General features: G+C 44.9%; 1 protein-coding gene across 3 annotated transcripts in view; it reads left to right on the forward strand.

The window, feature by feature from the left end:
* Positions 1-12738, forward strand: part of LOC114879167 (titin) — a 43844-nt gene extending 31106 nt beyond the window's left edge. The window contains exons 6-8 of one of the 3 annotated variants that reach the window (XM_046288072.1): positions 39-1871; positions 1932-9840; positions 10067-12738. In XM_046288072.1, the coding sequence (XP_046144028.1) occupies positions 39-1871; positions 1932-9840; positions 10067-10169 (9845 nt within the window). In that variant the 3' untranslated portion in view covers positions 10170-12738. Of the gene's footprint in view, positions 1-38; positions 9841-10066 lie in introns of all 3 variants that reach the window. The other 2 variants (XM_029193812.2, XM_029193813.2) reach the window with 2 other exon arrangements.
* Positions 12739-17261: the final 4523 nt, after the last annotated feature.

Raw genomic sequence — 17261 nt, forward strand, 5'->3', positions numbered from 1 at the left:
TTTACGCGTGTCGCTACATAACCTGAATTATTGCACAGAAGATGACGGACATGGTGGAGTCGTGATGCTACCAAAAGAAGAGGAAGTGTCTACCGAGAAGCACATCCTGGAGACCACAGCATCGACCGTAACGGAAGCCGAGAAGGAGGCCGCGGAACCTGAAACGACCGAGGAATCCTTCCCAGGTTCTGACAACGTTATTCCCGAGGATCACAAAGCAGCAAGCAGCACCCAGGAACCTGTCGAAGCTTCATCCGCTGCCACTGAAGAACCTAAGAAAGAGGAACTTCCAACAGAAGAAAGCGCTACTCCAGAGTCCACAACGGCGCAGCAAGAAGTTTCGAAGGAATACACGACCGAGAGCGTTGTTTCTCCTACGGAACCAGCAGTCAAGCTGACGGAACCACCTCAGGAAGCTGAAGCTGAAGCAACCGAGGCACCAGCCGCTGAAGAAAAGGGTGAAGAAGTGACTAAATTAGCGGAAGAAGAAGCTACTCGAGCAGCCACTGAACCGTCAATCGTTTCGGAAGTACCGGAGTCGTCTTCACCGAAATCAGAGGTTCAACCTGAGGAAGCAACTACGATGAAGGAAGAGAAGGAACCTCAACCGATTACCGAAGAAGCGATGCCGGAAGAGGGACAAACCGAGGTCACGCCAGAGAAAGAAGAACAGACTGGACTGCCAAGTACCGCGAAACCGGAAGAAGAAACGAAGGTAACCGAAGAAGGTGTACCTGGTTTGGAGCACGAACCAACCGCGACTGAACCTACCTTGCCCAAAGAAGAGCAACCAACTGAAGGAGCTGAGAAATCTACAGAAACGCCAGAGCTTCTGAGTGAGGAAAAAGTGACGTCCCCAGTTGCTGAAGCTGAAGTAACCACGGCTAAGGGTTTGGTCGAAGAACAAACGACTGAAGCGGTTAAAGAAGCGGAAACACCTTCGCTCGTTTCAGAACCGGAAGAGAAGGTAACAACGGTAGCTTCAGTTGAAGAAGAAACAGAAAAGGCTGCGACACCTGAGGAAGTATCTTCTGAGAAACCAGCTCAGGAAATTCCAAGCACTGAACAAGCTCCGGTTGAAGAGGAAGGAAAAGAGAAACCATTAGAAGTTAGCCCAGAAGAGCAACAACCAACGGAAGCTGGTGTTCTTCCCGAAGAACAAGGAACTACCGAGGCTGCGGTTGAACGGAAACCAGAAATGCCGGAACACAAAGCTCCTGAAGAAATGCCTGCATTGGCTCCCAAGAAAGAGGACTCGCTTATTCCTGAAGAAGAACTCATGCCCGCTATGACAGAGAAGCCTCCCGTTGAAGAGGAAAAACTCCCTGAAATTCCGGCACAAGGACCTCCTGGTATTCCTGTGACCGAGCGCGTGCACGAGAGCAAAGCTGAGGACCAGGAAGCGGTCACTGAAGTTCACGTGACCCAAGGTTACGTCGACATGAAACCACCAGAATTCCATGTGCCAGGAAGTCTCGTTACTGAAGCACCAGAGAAAGCACCTACGACATACCTTCCTCCAGTAGCGGAAACAACAGCAGCTCCGAAGCAACAAGAGACAACGCCTAGCGAAGAAGAAGGAATTGATGTGAGGATACCAGAAGAGCCTTCCGCTACTGAAGCCTCGGTGCCCGAAGAACAAGAAAAGACAGAGGGTGCTCCAGCGATGACCGAAGCTCCTCAGGTTCCAAGTGAACAGAAAGAAACGACGGAAGGTGCTCCAGCGATGACCGAAGCTCCTCAGGTTCCAGGTGAACAGAAAGAAACGACGGAAGGTGCTCCAGCGATGACCGAAGCTCCTCAGGTTCCAGGTGAACAGAAAGAAACGACGGAAGGTGCTCCAGCGATGACCGAAGCTCCTCAGGTTCCAGGTGAACAGAAAGAAACGACGGAAGGTGCTCCAGCGATGACCGAAGCTCCTCAGGTTCCAGGCGAACAGAAAGTAACGACGGAAGGTGCTCCTCAAGGTACCGAAATTACTCCTGGTGCAGAGATCTCAACATCGACGCAACAGGCTCCACAGGAACAAACTGAACAAACGGAGAAACCAGGTGTACCGGAAGAAAGTACTGAAGTTTCATCGTCCGAAGTTCCACCGTCGAAGGAAATTGCAGAAGAGTTGCCAACGAAAGGACTCACCATTGACGAATCTGGAGAAACCTCTTCCGAGGAAGTTAGTGATTCCAGCGAAGAAGTAACTCCTGCTAAAGGTAAACCAACTGAGAAAGAACCCGAAGAACATGCATCTGAAGCACCTGCATCGGAACATCCAACGGAGCAGCCAGCTGTTGAAGAACAGACGGTAGAAAGTGAGAAAGCAGTTACCGAAGGCGCTGTCCCCTCGACGGAAGCTCCAGGTGTTGAAGAAGCACCCACGGAAGTCAGTGCAGTTCCGGAAGAGAAACCTGTAACAGAAAAGGAACCGGTTAGCGAAGAAGAGAAAGAAATTACAGCTGGTCCAGAAGAAAAGCCTGCTACTGAACCAGCCGAAGAACAGGTGACTGAGAAACCAAGTGTTGAAGAAACTCCAGTCACAGCTAAGGTACCTGAAGCTGAGGAAGCAAGTACAGCACAAGTTCCAGTAGCTGAAGAAGGTGAAGCAAGCGAGAAGCCTGTTGTGGAAGAAGTTCCAAAAGAGGCAACTACACCAGAAGCTGAAATTACTGCAGCACCTGAGGAACCAACTGAAGGTGAGAGACCAACAGAACCCACAATGGTTGAGGTTTATCCAACGGTGACTGTAGAAGAAGAGCAGAAGACAGAGAAACCAGAATCCACGGAACGACCCGCTGTTGAACAGACTGAAGGTCCAGTAACCAAAGAATCGTCCACTGAAGCAGCTCCGGAAGAACAAAAGACGGAAGAGCCTACAGGTGTGAAGGAGGAGGTTCCAACCGAAGGACCAATGGCTGAAGTACCATCGACTGAGGAAACAATTACCAAAGCAGAAAAGGAAGAAACTGAAGTTCCGGTTAAGGAACATACACCAACTCCTGGTCCCATTTCTGAACGTAAAGAGGACGAAGGAATAACGGAGAAGCAGCTTGAAGAACGACCAGAGGAAATGGAAGGCGTTCAGAGGCCATCTCTTGAAGAAGAGAAGCCTACTGAAAAGCCAATGGGAGAGGAAGGAACATCTGCAATGCCTGCTTCTGAAGAGCATGTAACTGAAGAGCCTGTTGGAGAAGGAAAGCCTGAAGAGAAAGAACCAAGTGAAGAAGAACCTGCTGAAGAAGAAAAGGAAATTGAAAGTCCTGCTGAAGAGCAGAAACCTGTAGAGAAAGAAAAACCGACTGAGATGCCTGTTGAAAAAGAGAAACCTGCAGAGGAAGGAAAGTCAACTGAGGCACCAGCCGAAGAAGAGAAACCTGCAGAGGAAGGAAAATCAACCGAAGCACCTGCTGAAGAAGAGAAACCTGCAGAGGAAGGAAAATCAACCGAGGCACCTGCTGAAGAAGAGGAACCTGCAGAGGAAGGAAAGTCAACCGAGGCACCTGCTGAAGAAGAGAAACCTGCAGAGGAAGGAAAGTCAACTGAGGCACCAGCCGAAGAAGAGAAACCTGCAGAGGAAGGAAAGTCAACCGAGGCACCTGCTGAAGAAGAGAAACCTGCAGAGGAAGGAAAGTCAACTGAGGCACCAGCCGAAGAAGAGAAACCTGCAGAGGAAGGAAAGTCAACCGAGGCACCAGCCGAAGAAGAGAAACCTGTAGAGGAAGGAAAGTCAACCGAGGCACCAGCCGAAGAAGAGAAACCTGTAGAGGAAGGAAAGTCAACCGAGGCACCTGCTGAAGAAGAGAAACCTGCAGAGGAAGGAAAATCAACCGAGGCACCTGTTGAAGAGAAACCTGTAGAGGAAGAAAAGTCAACCGAGGCACCTGTTGAAGAAGAGAAACCTGCAGAGGAAGGAAAGTCAACCGAGGCACCTGTTAAAGAAGAGAAACCTGAAGAGGAAGGAAAATCAACCGAGGCACCTGTTGAAGAGAAACCTGTAGAGGAAGGAAAGTCAACAGAGGCACCAGTTGAGAAAGAGAAACCTGAAAAAGAGGAAAGACCAACTGAAGCTCCTGCAATAGAAGAAAAGCCTGGTGAAGAAGAGAGACCAACTGAAGAAGAAAAACCTGTGGAAGAAGTAACTAGAAAACCTGCAGAGGAAGAGAAACCAACCGAAGAAGTTCCTGAAGCGGAAGAACAAACTCAGGTACCTGCTGAAGGAGAGGAACCTTCTGCGGAAGAAAAACCAACTGAAAGGCCAAGCGAGGAACAAACACCGTCAGAAGGACTTGCTGAAGAACAGAAGCCAACTGAAAAATCTGTGGAAGTAGAGAAACCAAGTGAAGCGACACCTCCTCAGGAAATTGTACCAGTATCTGTAGAAGTTCCAACTGAAAAATCTGTGGAAGAAGAGAAACCAAGTGAAGCGACACCTCCTCAGGAAATTGTACCAGTATCTGTAGAAGTTCCAACAGAAGGTCCAGTGACTGAAGAGAAACCATCCGAAGGTCCAGTGGCTGAAGAGAAACCATCCGAAGGTGCTGAAGCTGTACCCACAGAAACTCCCAGTGCAGGAGAAGTTACTAGTACATCCGCTCCTAAGGAACTAGCTGAATTGCCAACAGAAGTTCCAAAAGAGGTACCCGAAATTTCAACGATCGGTGCTGAAGAAGGAGTCTCGCCAACAACGGAAGAAGCCCAAACGGAGGGTGGTGTGCCACAAGAAAAATCGACTGAAGCTCCTGCAATCCCTGAAGAACCCACAACAGTGCCTTCTAAATTAGCTCCAGAACAACCTGCTGAAGAAGAAAAGATACCCGAAGAAGGTACTGAAAAACCAGCACCCCCAGCTGAAGTATCATCGACACCAACAGTTCCAAGCGAAGAAACCACCGAACAAGAAGTTAAACTGCCCGAAGAAGGTGTCAGCTCTGAAGTACCTGAAGTATCATCCGCTCAGCCTGCAGTCTCCGAAACCACAGCACTTCCTGAAGAAACAGGATTACCGGAAGAAGAACAGAAAGTCTCGCCTCCTGAAGAGGTAGCAACGAAAGTGACCGTACCGACTGAGGAAGCTACGCAAACTCCTCAGGAAAAGGAAACAGAAGCTCCATCTGTAGAGGAGAAGATAGCCGAACCATCGACTGAGAAACCGACCAAGGAGGAAGGTCAACCAGAAACAACGCCACATGCGGAAATACCGAAGGTGACGACCGAACAAGCTGCCGAACAGACAACCACAGCTGAAGTTGAACAGGAAACGACGTCAGAGTATCCGGTTCATGTGCCAGCAGCGATTCCAGGAGAAGGCAACTGTCTGGTCGAAGGACAATCTTACAGCAACAATTCTGCTGTGCCTCCTGCTAATGCCTGTCAACTCCGTTGTCAGTGTGTCAGCAGCATCATCCAATGCGACCTTGTTAAGTGTCCACCGCCACCTCCTCATCTGTCCAACTGCATGCCCGTGTACGCGGGCAAAGACGCCTGCTGCCCTATGTACAGCTGCGACTCGACGCCTACGGTGGGTCTGGAATCTGGCAATCATATGATCGAACCAGAAGAAAAGGAGCAGAAGACTGTGTCACCTTCGGTCGGCGAATCAACAACGGAACCTGCCGAAGGCGTTAAGGAACCATCGACGAGCCCAGCACCTGAAGCGCCCACACCCAGCGAAGAAACTGTTGCGCCTAGTTTGGTCAAGGAGCCTGAACACGTACAAACCACTCCCGTCGGAGAAACTGCCAAAGAAGCTGAAGAGCACACCACGCTTAGTCCGGTGTCTCCGGGGCAGGTAGAGTCTTCTAGTCAAATTCCTGCAGAGGAGACGAAAGAACCTTCGGAAGTGCCAAGTACACCGGAGAAGGCTGAAGAAGAGCAGGTAACGAAGATTCCATCTACCGAACAACCAGTCGAAGGCGAAACTCCTGAAGAGCAACCATCCACCGAGCGAGCAATCGAAGGCCAAGCTCCTGAAGAACAGCCATCGAGTCCAGCTGCTGGTGAAGAACAGACGATCGTAACAACGGAAGCCGGTGAGAAAGAACAAACTACCTCTGAAATTGAAAAGGAACCCGAAGCTTCTACCGTGAAACCAACGAGCGAACAGCCGTCCGAAGGACAGAGACCTGAAGAAGAGCAGCCACAAGCAACAGTTTCCCCTGTGGTTCCGGAAGAAGGTGTTACCAAGGAAGCCGAAGTTCCAAGTTCATCCATGGTACCAGAACTTACTTCAGAAGGCCAACCACCGTCGGTTACCGAAGGTCAGAAACCATTGGAAGAAGGAAGTACCGTAGAATCAGTTACTCAGCCTGAAGAAGAGAAAGAAAAGGAATCAACGCCGTTTGAAGAAGAACCCGTTCGACCTGAACAGCCGACAACAGAGGGTGGACTATCGACTGCTGGTCAACCAAGTGAAGCGGAAACTGAAAGACCATCCTCTCCTGCTGAAGTAGAAACATCTACTCCAGAGCAAAAGGTCACAGAAGGTGAAGAACAGGAAGTCACCCCTGTAGAACAAGAAACTGTTAAACCTTCGCCTACAGAAGGTGAAGTTCCCACTGAACCAACGGTAAAAGAAGCCTCTACGTCAGCTCCAGTGTCTCTTCCTGAAGAAGTAACTGTTCCGGAAGTAACTAAGGAAGAACCAACTGGTACCGAAGCAGCTACAGAAGAAACTGTGACAGAAATCAGCAAAGAATTGGAAACAACCAAGAAACCACTTCCTGAGGAAGAACAAGGCATGGTAACTGAAACTGAGCAACCCCCGGCACCTACGGTCGTAGCTGAAGAACAAACCAAAGAAACTCCTGCACCCGAGGGTATGGTTAAGGCTACCACGGAAGCTGCTGAAGAGCACACCGAACTTCCTGAAGAACCTGAAAAATTACCTGAGGTACCAAGTTCTAGCGAAGCTGCTGAGGCTGGTACTGAACAACCATCGGTGTCCATCGAACCTGAAGTAACACCAGAAAAGGAAGGAGTTACAGAAGAACAGCAAGTTACTGAAAAAATACATGAAGAAGGTGCACAACCTGCTGTGTCTGAAGAGAAACAACCAGAAGTTACTCCATCCACGGAGGAACAAACTCCCGAAGCAGTTTCACCTGCTGAAGAAGCAACACCGTCTGTAGTTTCTGAAGGAGTTACTGAAGGAGTACCTGAAATAACTACTCCGAAAGCAGTGTCTGAATCTACATTACCTGAAGAACAAACTGAGCAACCTGCAGTGGAGAAGCAAACGGTACCTGCTGAAACGACCGAAGAAGCAGTCACGGAAGGAGTCAAGGAAGTACAGCCTACAGAACCAGAACCTGTACGACCAGAAGAGCAACCGACGACTGAAAAAGTACCAAGTGCTCCAGTCGAAGGTGAAGTGCCTACAACTACAACGTCGCCTAAACTCCAAGTTCCGGAACATACGACAGAGAAAGAGGAAGAGGTCACAGAAGCCCTCGATGTCAGGACAGGAACGGAACCGTCGACTGAACAGGAAACTGCTGCGCCAGTAGCTGTTGAAACTCCCGAAGAACCGAAACCTGAAGAGGGAACTCAAAAACCAAGCGTAGAAGAGGGTACGTCAGTAGAACCGACCAAGATGCCAGTATCTGAAGCCGAAGAACATCCTAGTTCAACCGCTTCACCAACGGTTCCTGACTTCGTTTTCCCCGAAGAAGGAATCGAGGAACATAAACCCGTAACAGGTGTACCTGAAGAGAAAGCAACAACGGTGCCGAGCGAGGTGAGTCCAACTCCCGAGGAACAACCATCTGTTACCGAGAAGAAACCAGAAGAACCTGTACCAGAAGTAACGCAACAGACAGAGGCACCTTCAGCAGAAGAGGGAACTGGAAAACCACCAGCAGAAGAAGAAAAGGGAGAACCTGAAGCTGAAACAACCCCGGCAGTGGAGACTGAAAAGACGACTGAACCTACTGTTAAGACACCTGTCGAAGCTGCTTCAACTGAAACGCCAGAGAAAGCAGTTCCTAGTGAAGCACCAGAGCAAGAACTTCCTGGAGTGTCCGAAAAGGTGCCGGAAGAAGGTACCGAGGCACCCGTGAAAGCCACCGAAGTTCCTGAAGAGATCGCTCCTAGCACAGAGGCTCCAGAGAAAGAACTTCCTGAAGTATCAGAGAAACTTCCTGAAGTGTCCTCTGAGGCTCCTGAACAAGGCTACTCGACTGAGGCTCCCGAGAGAGTAACACCTGCTGAAGAAGTACCAGAGAAAGAGATTCCAACTGTAGCACCAGAAAAGGCAGTTACCACCGAAGCACCGGAGAAAGAAATTCCAAGCGAATCTCCGGAAGAGATTGTACCTACTGAAGCACCAGAGAAGGTCCTTCCAGAGGAAGAAGGTACCGAAGTACCAGTGAAGACCCTCCCTGAAGAGGCACAACCTACCGAAGGAGCAGAGAAAGAAAAGCCTATCGAGGAACCTGAAAAGATTCCAGAAGAGGAGAAACCAACAGAAGGTGAACAACAAACGGCGCAACCTGAAAAGATTCCAGAAGAGGAGAAACCAACAGAAGGTGAACAACAAACGGCGCAACCTGAAAAGATTCCAGAAGAGGAGAAACCAACAGAAGGTGAACAACAGACGGCGCAACCTGAAGAGACTCCACAAACTACAGAGAGTGTTCTAATCAAAGAACAAACACCAAGCGCAACTGAATCTCCTCAGGTTGAAGAAAAGTCGACTGTGCTTCCAATTACTGAAGAACAACCAGTACCATCGCCCAGCACACCGGCTCCAGAACTTGAAGCGACCTCTCCTCGCGAAGAACAAGCTGTCACGGTAGAATCCACGGAAACGCCGGTTGTTCCCGAAGAACAGGAAGTCTCGACGAAGGAAACTGAACCGAGCCAACCGTCGGAAGAACCGCAGCCTGCTGTTCCTCCGGAAGTTCAGCCAACTGAAGCTCCGATCGAAGCATCGACCGAACAGGAAGTAGAGAAACAGCCAGAAACTGAAAGAACTCCGGAAGCAGAGCAAACGGTTCAACCATCGACGGAACTGCCCGAGGAGAAGAGTACCGTGGAACCAACGATACCTGAAGAGCACACAGTGGAAGGTATTTCGATGAAACCTGAAGAAGGTCCACAGCCTACCGAACCGTCTGTCGAAGAACACGTCACGAAAGCTCATCCTCTTCCAACGGAACCCACGGAAGAAGGACAAGAACCAGAAGTAGAAGGTCTTCCAGGTCACGAAGCCACGTTACCAGAAACTGTCCCGACAACCGAGAAAGAAGAATTGCCCGAAGGTCATCTCACGATTGGGGATGAAGAACACGTTCAACCGGTTAATCAGACCGAGGTTGCCGAAACACCTGAACATCCTAGCCACGAAGGTACGAGTACCTCAGCTCCGCAGGTACCCGAATATCCAGAGCAACCGGTGCCTGGCGAGGAAACTCCACCCTTCCCAGGGCAAGAGGATGATTATCCCGACGAAGACGATCAAGCGATCTACGGACCGGGCACTTGCCGATACGGTGGCAAGGTCTACGTATCGGCTCAGCAGATACCTAGAGACGATCCTTGCGACTTCTGCTTCTGCTTCAGAAGCGACATTATCTGTCTACAACAAAGCTGTCCGCCGCCGATCTCAGGATGTCACGAGGAGCCGATCAGCGGTTTCTGTTGCCCGAGATACGAGTGTCCTGTCTCGATGGCCACGTCGATGAACGTCACCACGACAACGACCACCACCACGACCACGTTGCCACCTCACTTCCACCCCCACGCGTACAAGGGAGCCGCGAAACGAAGCGGCTGTCAAATTCGCGGACAAGCGTACCGCGTTGGAGAAGTCATTAGGTCCGCGTCGGGACCTTGTCTTCAATGCACGTAAGTTATCGGATTAATTAATCCTTGGAATACTCATTGAACGGATTATAAACAAGTTGAGGGTTAATCTTTTTCTTATGGGAGGTGGGGAAATACATGATGCGCCCTGGTTTAGGAGTAGGGGTGAGGGTACCCGAAAATTTCTAGCCCTAGATGACCGAAGTTAATTAAGAGTGTAGATATCGAAAGAAGAGAAATGATTGCAATAAATAATTTGAAATTTCAGTTGCGGAGGGGACGGTAACATGAAGTGTGATCCACGAGTGTGCAGCCCGGAACCGATGCTGAGGCAAATGATCGCGGCAGCCACGGCCAGAAGAAGGAGATGAGCCAGCCAATTCGATCCCAGGGATCCGACGAACAAATTTACACGCGAGACGGAGTCTAATGCAGGATCAGTGTTGTATAAAAGTGAATTAAAAAATATTCTAAACTATGTCGCGGAACACAGACTGTAATGTGCTTCGGCGATCACGAACTGAGTGGCCAAAACGTAAACGTTTTATATTATAATATTATATTATATTATGTTATATATATGGAAAAAAAAATGCGAAAAAGATAGAGGTAGGAAATAGAAGGTGAGATCGTTGAGAACGTGAAATGGAATGGACTCAAAAAAATGGGATTTAGCCTCGTAAGGAAGGGCTCGTTTTCCGGTGCCAAACGTGATAGAGAAGGAAAGTAAGCGACGAAAGTGATTAGTTCCACGTCTCACGCCATTTTTTTACGAATAAATGAAACGATGGTTATGGAAGATGAAGCAGAAGAAGAAAAGCGTTAAAAAAAAAAAAAAAGATATATAAGTTGATGAACGTATGAGACTTATGACTGTGCCTTCGTCAGTGTCGACAACATCGGCACTACTTTCGTTCCGTGGCAGCCAAAACGGGGCCGATTTCAGCCACGATCATCGTCGTTGGGGTTTTATTCTCAGGGAATCGTCATTAGGACTAAATATGGTGATGGGATACAAAACGATAAACGACGCGTTCCGTCGACGCGGCCAAAAAAGACAAAAAAAAAAGAATCATATTAAAATAACATCTTCGGTATACGTGGAACGATTTCTTGTACAGTGACATTGTAACGGCAAAAACGATCGTGCGAAGGACAACCGCGAAAGGATTTCGTCAAGAAGAAAGAAGAATTATCCGCCAAGAGTATCGACGGTTTCCCTCGTACGATTGAATCGACGAAGAAATGAAACGCTATCGAACTTGTTGCTCTTGTAATATCACTGTAAAAACTCGAACAACGATGATCAACGGCAATCTGCTGCACGATCGCGACAGATCTAGATCGTTTTTCTGGCTGGCACGTGTCAACGTGCGCCAACGATCAATCCACGTTTACTCACGTTTGCCGACGTGCTCGAGTACGATCCAGATAACAAGTTTATTGTTGCAAATTCATGACAAATCATTCCGTTTAATGTAAACACTCAATTTCCTGTTGATTTTTAACATTACAAAGAAACGTGCGCGACGTTATCGCGAATAATCCGGTGCAATTAAAGAAATATGCAGGTCTCTCTCCATGGTCCGCCGTTCGAGGAGATTCCCGCCAACCGTTTAATCATAATTGTAACGTGCTACTTTCATTGCGACATTAAACCTGTTAACGATGATCGTATTTAAACACACGTGCTGATGCGTACGTGGTACATTTATACGTATAAAAATTAAAGAAAGACAAGACGAAAGGTACGCGTATCTCAAAGCTCAAACAGCGGCTCGCGCGGAGGACCGATTACGAGTTTGCTTCTCCGGCGAGCTGGCATCATTATACATACATAAATACATGCATACATACATGTGTATACATACACGTACGTATATACGTGTATGTACGTATATATAGATAAATATAAATATATACATTTATACAATTCTTTATACACACTGTACCCTCCTAAATAATATTACTTAACAATGTTCTATACATTTGTACGAAAGTATAACTATCTATGATGATGATGATCGTTCTTCGTTCTCTAGTCTCAAAGTGTCGCATGATCAATTTAAATCCATAAAATGAACAATGTGCTTCCCTTTCCCTTTTCGCGATTATCTCTACATACAAGCAAGTCAATTAATTTGATACTTTTTGCTGAGCCATACAACACGTTCTGCGATAAGATACTGAAAGATAGCGAAAAGTGTTGATCGTCAGACGCAGAGGGATGGGAAACGAAATATGGACAAACGTAGCCACGCTTTGAGACTTCGGAACTTGGGGCTGTTTAGATGTAATAGAGTGAAGAAAAAAAAAAAATACGCTATTAATTTGATCGCACAAATACTGCGCATACTGTCTGTATTTATACTCGGATGAGGACGACGAGTAGAACTTCTCTGTCTTCCTTGCATCAGCTCGTAAATTCTTTTTGTACGCGTTCGTTTTAATTTAGTTCGTCATTGCGAATGGTAGCTCGCGCGAAACTCGCGATCGCGACAGTGATTTTTGCTCGGAAACACAAAAAGGAAATAAAAAGGAAATAATTATGATATAAGAGACAGGATCTCTGTCGATCGAATGGATAAAGTAGTGCTTCCATGGCAACTCGATCGTGATACAAGTGGCCATATTATTAACCGTCACTGTCTCAGAAATAAATGTCTCTCTTTTTCTTTAAGTTGCGAAACGATCTTGTCCCTCGTCTTATGAGAATTTTCTTTCATGTATACGACGCGCCTCGATGCGCCAACAAACTAGAAGAATCTCGAAAAATTACTATGAAATATAGAAACTGTCCTGTATAATTCTACTCTATATTTTTTATTCCCACGTGAGAGTGACAACTTCCAAAATATTCCTTTAGATACACCTGGCTAAACAGCCACTGTTTGTATGCTCCACACGGTCGGGTAGCCACCTTATATTTAAAAAAAAAAAGATAAATCATCGAAGTTTAAATATATTTAACAAGACAAACATTTATAATCAACTCCTATTTGAAAAATAAAACAAATAAGAGGCAGAACTTTTTAATATACGCCAAGTTATTTTTGTGATTAAACGATTTCCATTTTGCGTCGAGAGCCAATCACTCGATCGTAATTTCGGTACTTACATGCACAATCGAATCGGTTGTTCTCCAAGCTAACGATTCTAGTAATTAATAATCGAGCCTAGTATTTATCTTAAATATCCATTTCACGCTCATAGCGATAGAGCGTACCGAGAGTAACGGTACGTTTATATGGTAATACATGTAACTGTAACGTAAGGACACATTAATTATGGTGAATACATAGGATGCATGTAATTATTAACGAGACGGCGTTGAGTTCGGTGTTGGCAAAAATTCAGTCTGTGCGATTTTTCAACGAATGAATCGCGTTTGACTCCCATTGATTTTTTACCAATACGACGAACTACGCGACCTTATACATATTATATATATATATAGATATATATACATAAACGCATGATATTTATGCACAGAATGACCAATTTTCGTCTGGTGCCAATTAGTCTTCGAGCGACTGCTCGCGCGATGCAGCAGCGTCCTTCGACTTAGAAATTAATTAAACGGAAGCTGAGGGTGGATTAAAATTGATCATGCTGTGAATAGCAAGAAAAATCTGACGCTCAGTACACGAATATACTCAACACACGCTCGTGATGGATTTCTAATTTTGTTTCTTTTTTTTTTTCTTAATCTTGATCACGACAACCACAGTGACAATTACTTCCTTTGTTCTCAGCATAATCCGTTATCGTTTGCAGCGTTTAATAACATATGTGATACATAAAGAAGCGAGCGATCCGAGAATGTCTCGGTAGTCCCGACTGTACGGAAGTAGGCTAGTTTTGACAGTACGTGCTAGTATAAAGTGTCCTTTTATATGAATAAACGATTTTGTATGTCAAATCTCGATGTCTACTTTTTGATCCCTTCATTTCCATAAAAAGAGTCATTCGATAACTGGTTGTACTTAATATTGATTTAAAGCTTTCTCAAAGTTATAGTTCCTGAAAAAATACAACAGAGATTAAATAGAAAGAAAGCATAAATGTCGCAGCCAATTAGCTCGTGTTATTTGCTGCATAATTAATAAATGTACCACAGAAATAATGATACAGTTATTAATTAGTCATCAAATAATAACGATTGCCCAGGTCTCACTACGGGGAGGTTGCTGCGGGTGGAGACCCGCCCTACCTCATCCCATCCACCCTCCATTTATGCAAATATTTATTTTCATTCAATAATATCATCCTCTTGATGTACATTTGCAAAACGTTTTTGACGTTTTGACTAAACACTGGGAAACAATCACGCTAATGTCTTTCGCAACGCTATCTTTAACAGACATGCAATTAAAATGCAAAAAAAGGGGATTCTCAAACCGTGAATCTTTTACTCGCAACACTAAAGCAATGAACATTAAAAAGCAAAACTCTCAAAAATCGTAAAGCATTCAACACTGAAAAGTTAAATTCTATTTTAAAGCAATGCAAGAAAGAAACGCGATATTTAAAGTTCGCAACACTAAATGAAAATCGCGATAATCATGCATACGCAACATTAAATTGAACCGTGATCGATATTCATTCGCAACACTAAATTGAACCGTGGTCAATATTCGCAACACTAAATTGAAAACGCGATTTGCCCAAAATCATGGGGATCACGGGCCCCCTCTTGTCCTGAAATTACAAAACTACAACTACAGGCGAGCACAGTGACAAAGTAGTAACGATAATGATTTCCCATCCTTTTTTGCAAAAGGATGCAAAATCATTAGTAGTTCCCCTCTTGAAAGACAGTTTGTCGGGGCACTTCGGCATATAGTCTTTTCTTTCTTCGGGCGGTCCACCCACCTGAAACTTATATCTAAAGCTCGAGACTTGCAAATTCGCAAAACAAAAAAAAAACCATCAACAAAAAAGAAATATCGCGAAACACTAATTGACACGTGGACGAAAAAGGACTTTATATAAGTCGTTGTTCGTGCACACGTGCCGTGCTCGAGCAGAACTTGTGCGTTTCGTGCCATCGCGATCGCGTATGACGACTTATGAAGTCGCCAAAAATTTGAAAAATTGTACAGATAGATCAAAGGCGAACGGCATGCTCCATACGTATCGATCGTATCGTCAATTCTTCAAATATATTCCAGGTACAGGTTAATCACGCGAAATCGCACCTACCCGACCAAGAGACTGTGACAACCTGTCCCGGCCCTACCTACTTACGATCTATCACACACACCAGAAGTTATGCTACCTACCTACCTAACCCTATATTTAAAAAAGGCAAAATCACATTCTCACAAAAATTCATTCCACGATTTTCATACACTCCACCCGGGCGCAAGAGCCTACACTAGGGAGAACGTCCCGGGACGCCTCCGTCACCCGAGTTTCATCTCACAACACACTCTAAGGTACGTACCATTTTTCACTGAAATCGTCTGGCAAGGCTAGCAATCATTGCGTATAATGATAATTACAAAATTTAATTAACTTCTTTGATATAGAATATTTCATAGTAATGGTAATAATCATGGTAATAGTAATGATAACAATAGTATTTGGTTTATACGTTCATCGTACATCTTGTTGAATAAAATATTATTTCAAATTAAAAATAAATGAAAAAGTTATTAAATCGACGCAATCCCACAGCCTAAAAACACTCACACCATATGTGGAGATTACGTCGTGCACGATATACTAACACAATGCCAGCCGCTTATTAATTATTATTCTTATGAACTAGGTCATCGTGCCCATTGCCTCTACCCATCCAAGTAGTACCTGGGCACGTGAATGGGCTTTGGCAATAAACACGGAAGGGGTTAAACCTGAAAATCCTGATCTAGAAACATGATTAGTACATAAACATCTAACGGACTAATATTTCACTAGTTTAATAAAAGTGACTCGACTTTGTAAATATAAAACTTTAATAGCAAATACTGAAAGCAATATTGAGCAACTATGACGCAAACATGGTGCACTGCTAATATCAGCTGGCAACGAAGGGTCTCACGCCCCCTAGACTTACGCCAGACGCTACATACCACCCACCCCGCCTGGACGTCGTAACGCCAGGACAGAGTGCACCCCTTCGCTAAGAGCGCTACCCGCCCGTCCAACACGTTGCATCCAACGGTGTCAGATTTGCGGACGCCCATAGTATAGACAAAAGGACTACAGTTTAAAATATGGTAACATATTTTCATATGTTCCGTATTCTAAAGCTGCGCCTGCAAAGGCCTAGTAATACATGGGTATATCTCCCAGAGATGGTGTTCACGGTCTTATGCCGCGGAATCCTTGTAACTAATTTGATTAATTAAATAATACATAGGATTGAGATTAAAAACCAAAAGGATTCCCACCGAATACTAGTCAGTGCATCGTCATATTTACTCTCGCGCTGGAAATTTTTCGCAACACTAATTTAATAATTGCAAATCTCTAATAAAAAAGAATTTAATGTCTTTAATTAAGAATTCCTTGTTGTGAAAATGAATAAAACATCCTCGGGCGATTTCCTCCTCAGAGTAAATTTTCAAGCATATGAAAAAGGTGTTCAAATAGATTACTCTGACTTGGAAATCTACCCGTCGCGAATAGTCTTCTTGCACATAAATTGTTCAATTCTTCATGAACGTGTAATTGAACTTTACTACGCGTAAAAAATTCTCAAATTATATATGAATTTACAATGTATAAAATGTAATTAAATCAATGTAATAGCATCATTAATATGTATATACAGTATACATATTACATAATACTATCAATATTATATTGCTTTGAGCCTTCGAATAACTAAATCAGACATACTAAATAAAATCGTTTCGGTATTAAAATATTTCATATTCCACATTTAAAAACATTTAAGATCATTCATAAATTTCAAAAATATCTATTGGAATAAGTGGAATTGAAATGATATTAAAACGCGGGGTACAAGAAGACCTAGCTTGAACTAAATAAAATAAAACACAATAAACATGTTACTCCTCATGAGTATAATCATACCCATGGTCACTGTGCTAGCAAACTACGTATACAACCAGTTACCCGTGTCGATTCGGACCATTCGTCCTACGACATGATTGGGCACCGGAGGAACCATAAAACATGCGACTCACCGTTCGCAGATATACTCTTCTTCCGACAGTCAACAACTAGGTAGGAGGATGTACACCAGGTAGGAGGTTGCCTTACAGGAGAAGATGGAAGCCATCAGGAATGTCCAGGAACTCGCCAAAGTTCAAAAATTCATCTGTAACAAAAAATGAGGAATTACGGTTAATTTTGAAAATTATCAATTCTTATTGTAATAAAATTATATATAAATTTGGATTTTATCAAATATTAGCAATGAAAATTAATTAAATAAAGTAATAAGATACTTACACTCTTTCCTTATGGAGCAACACCCAAGACTC

This window comes from Osmia bicornis, chromosome 12 (assembly GCF_907164935.1).
Source record: "Osmia bicornis bicornis chromosome 12, iOsmBic2.1, whole genome shotgun sequence".
In the NCBI taxonomy this organism is placed as follows: domain Eukaryota; kingdom Metazoa; phylum Arthropoda; class Insecta; order Hymenoptera; family Megachilidae; genus Osmia; species Osmia bicornis.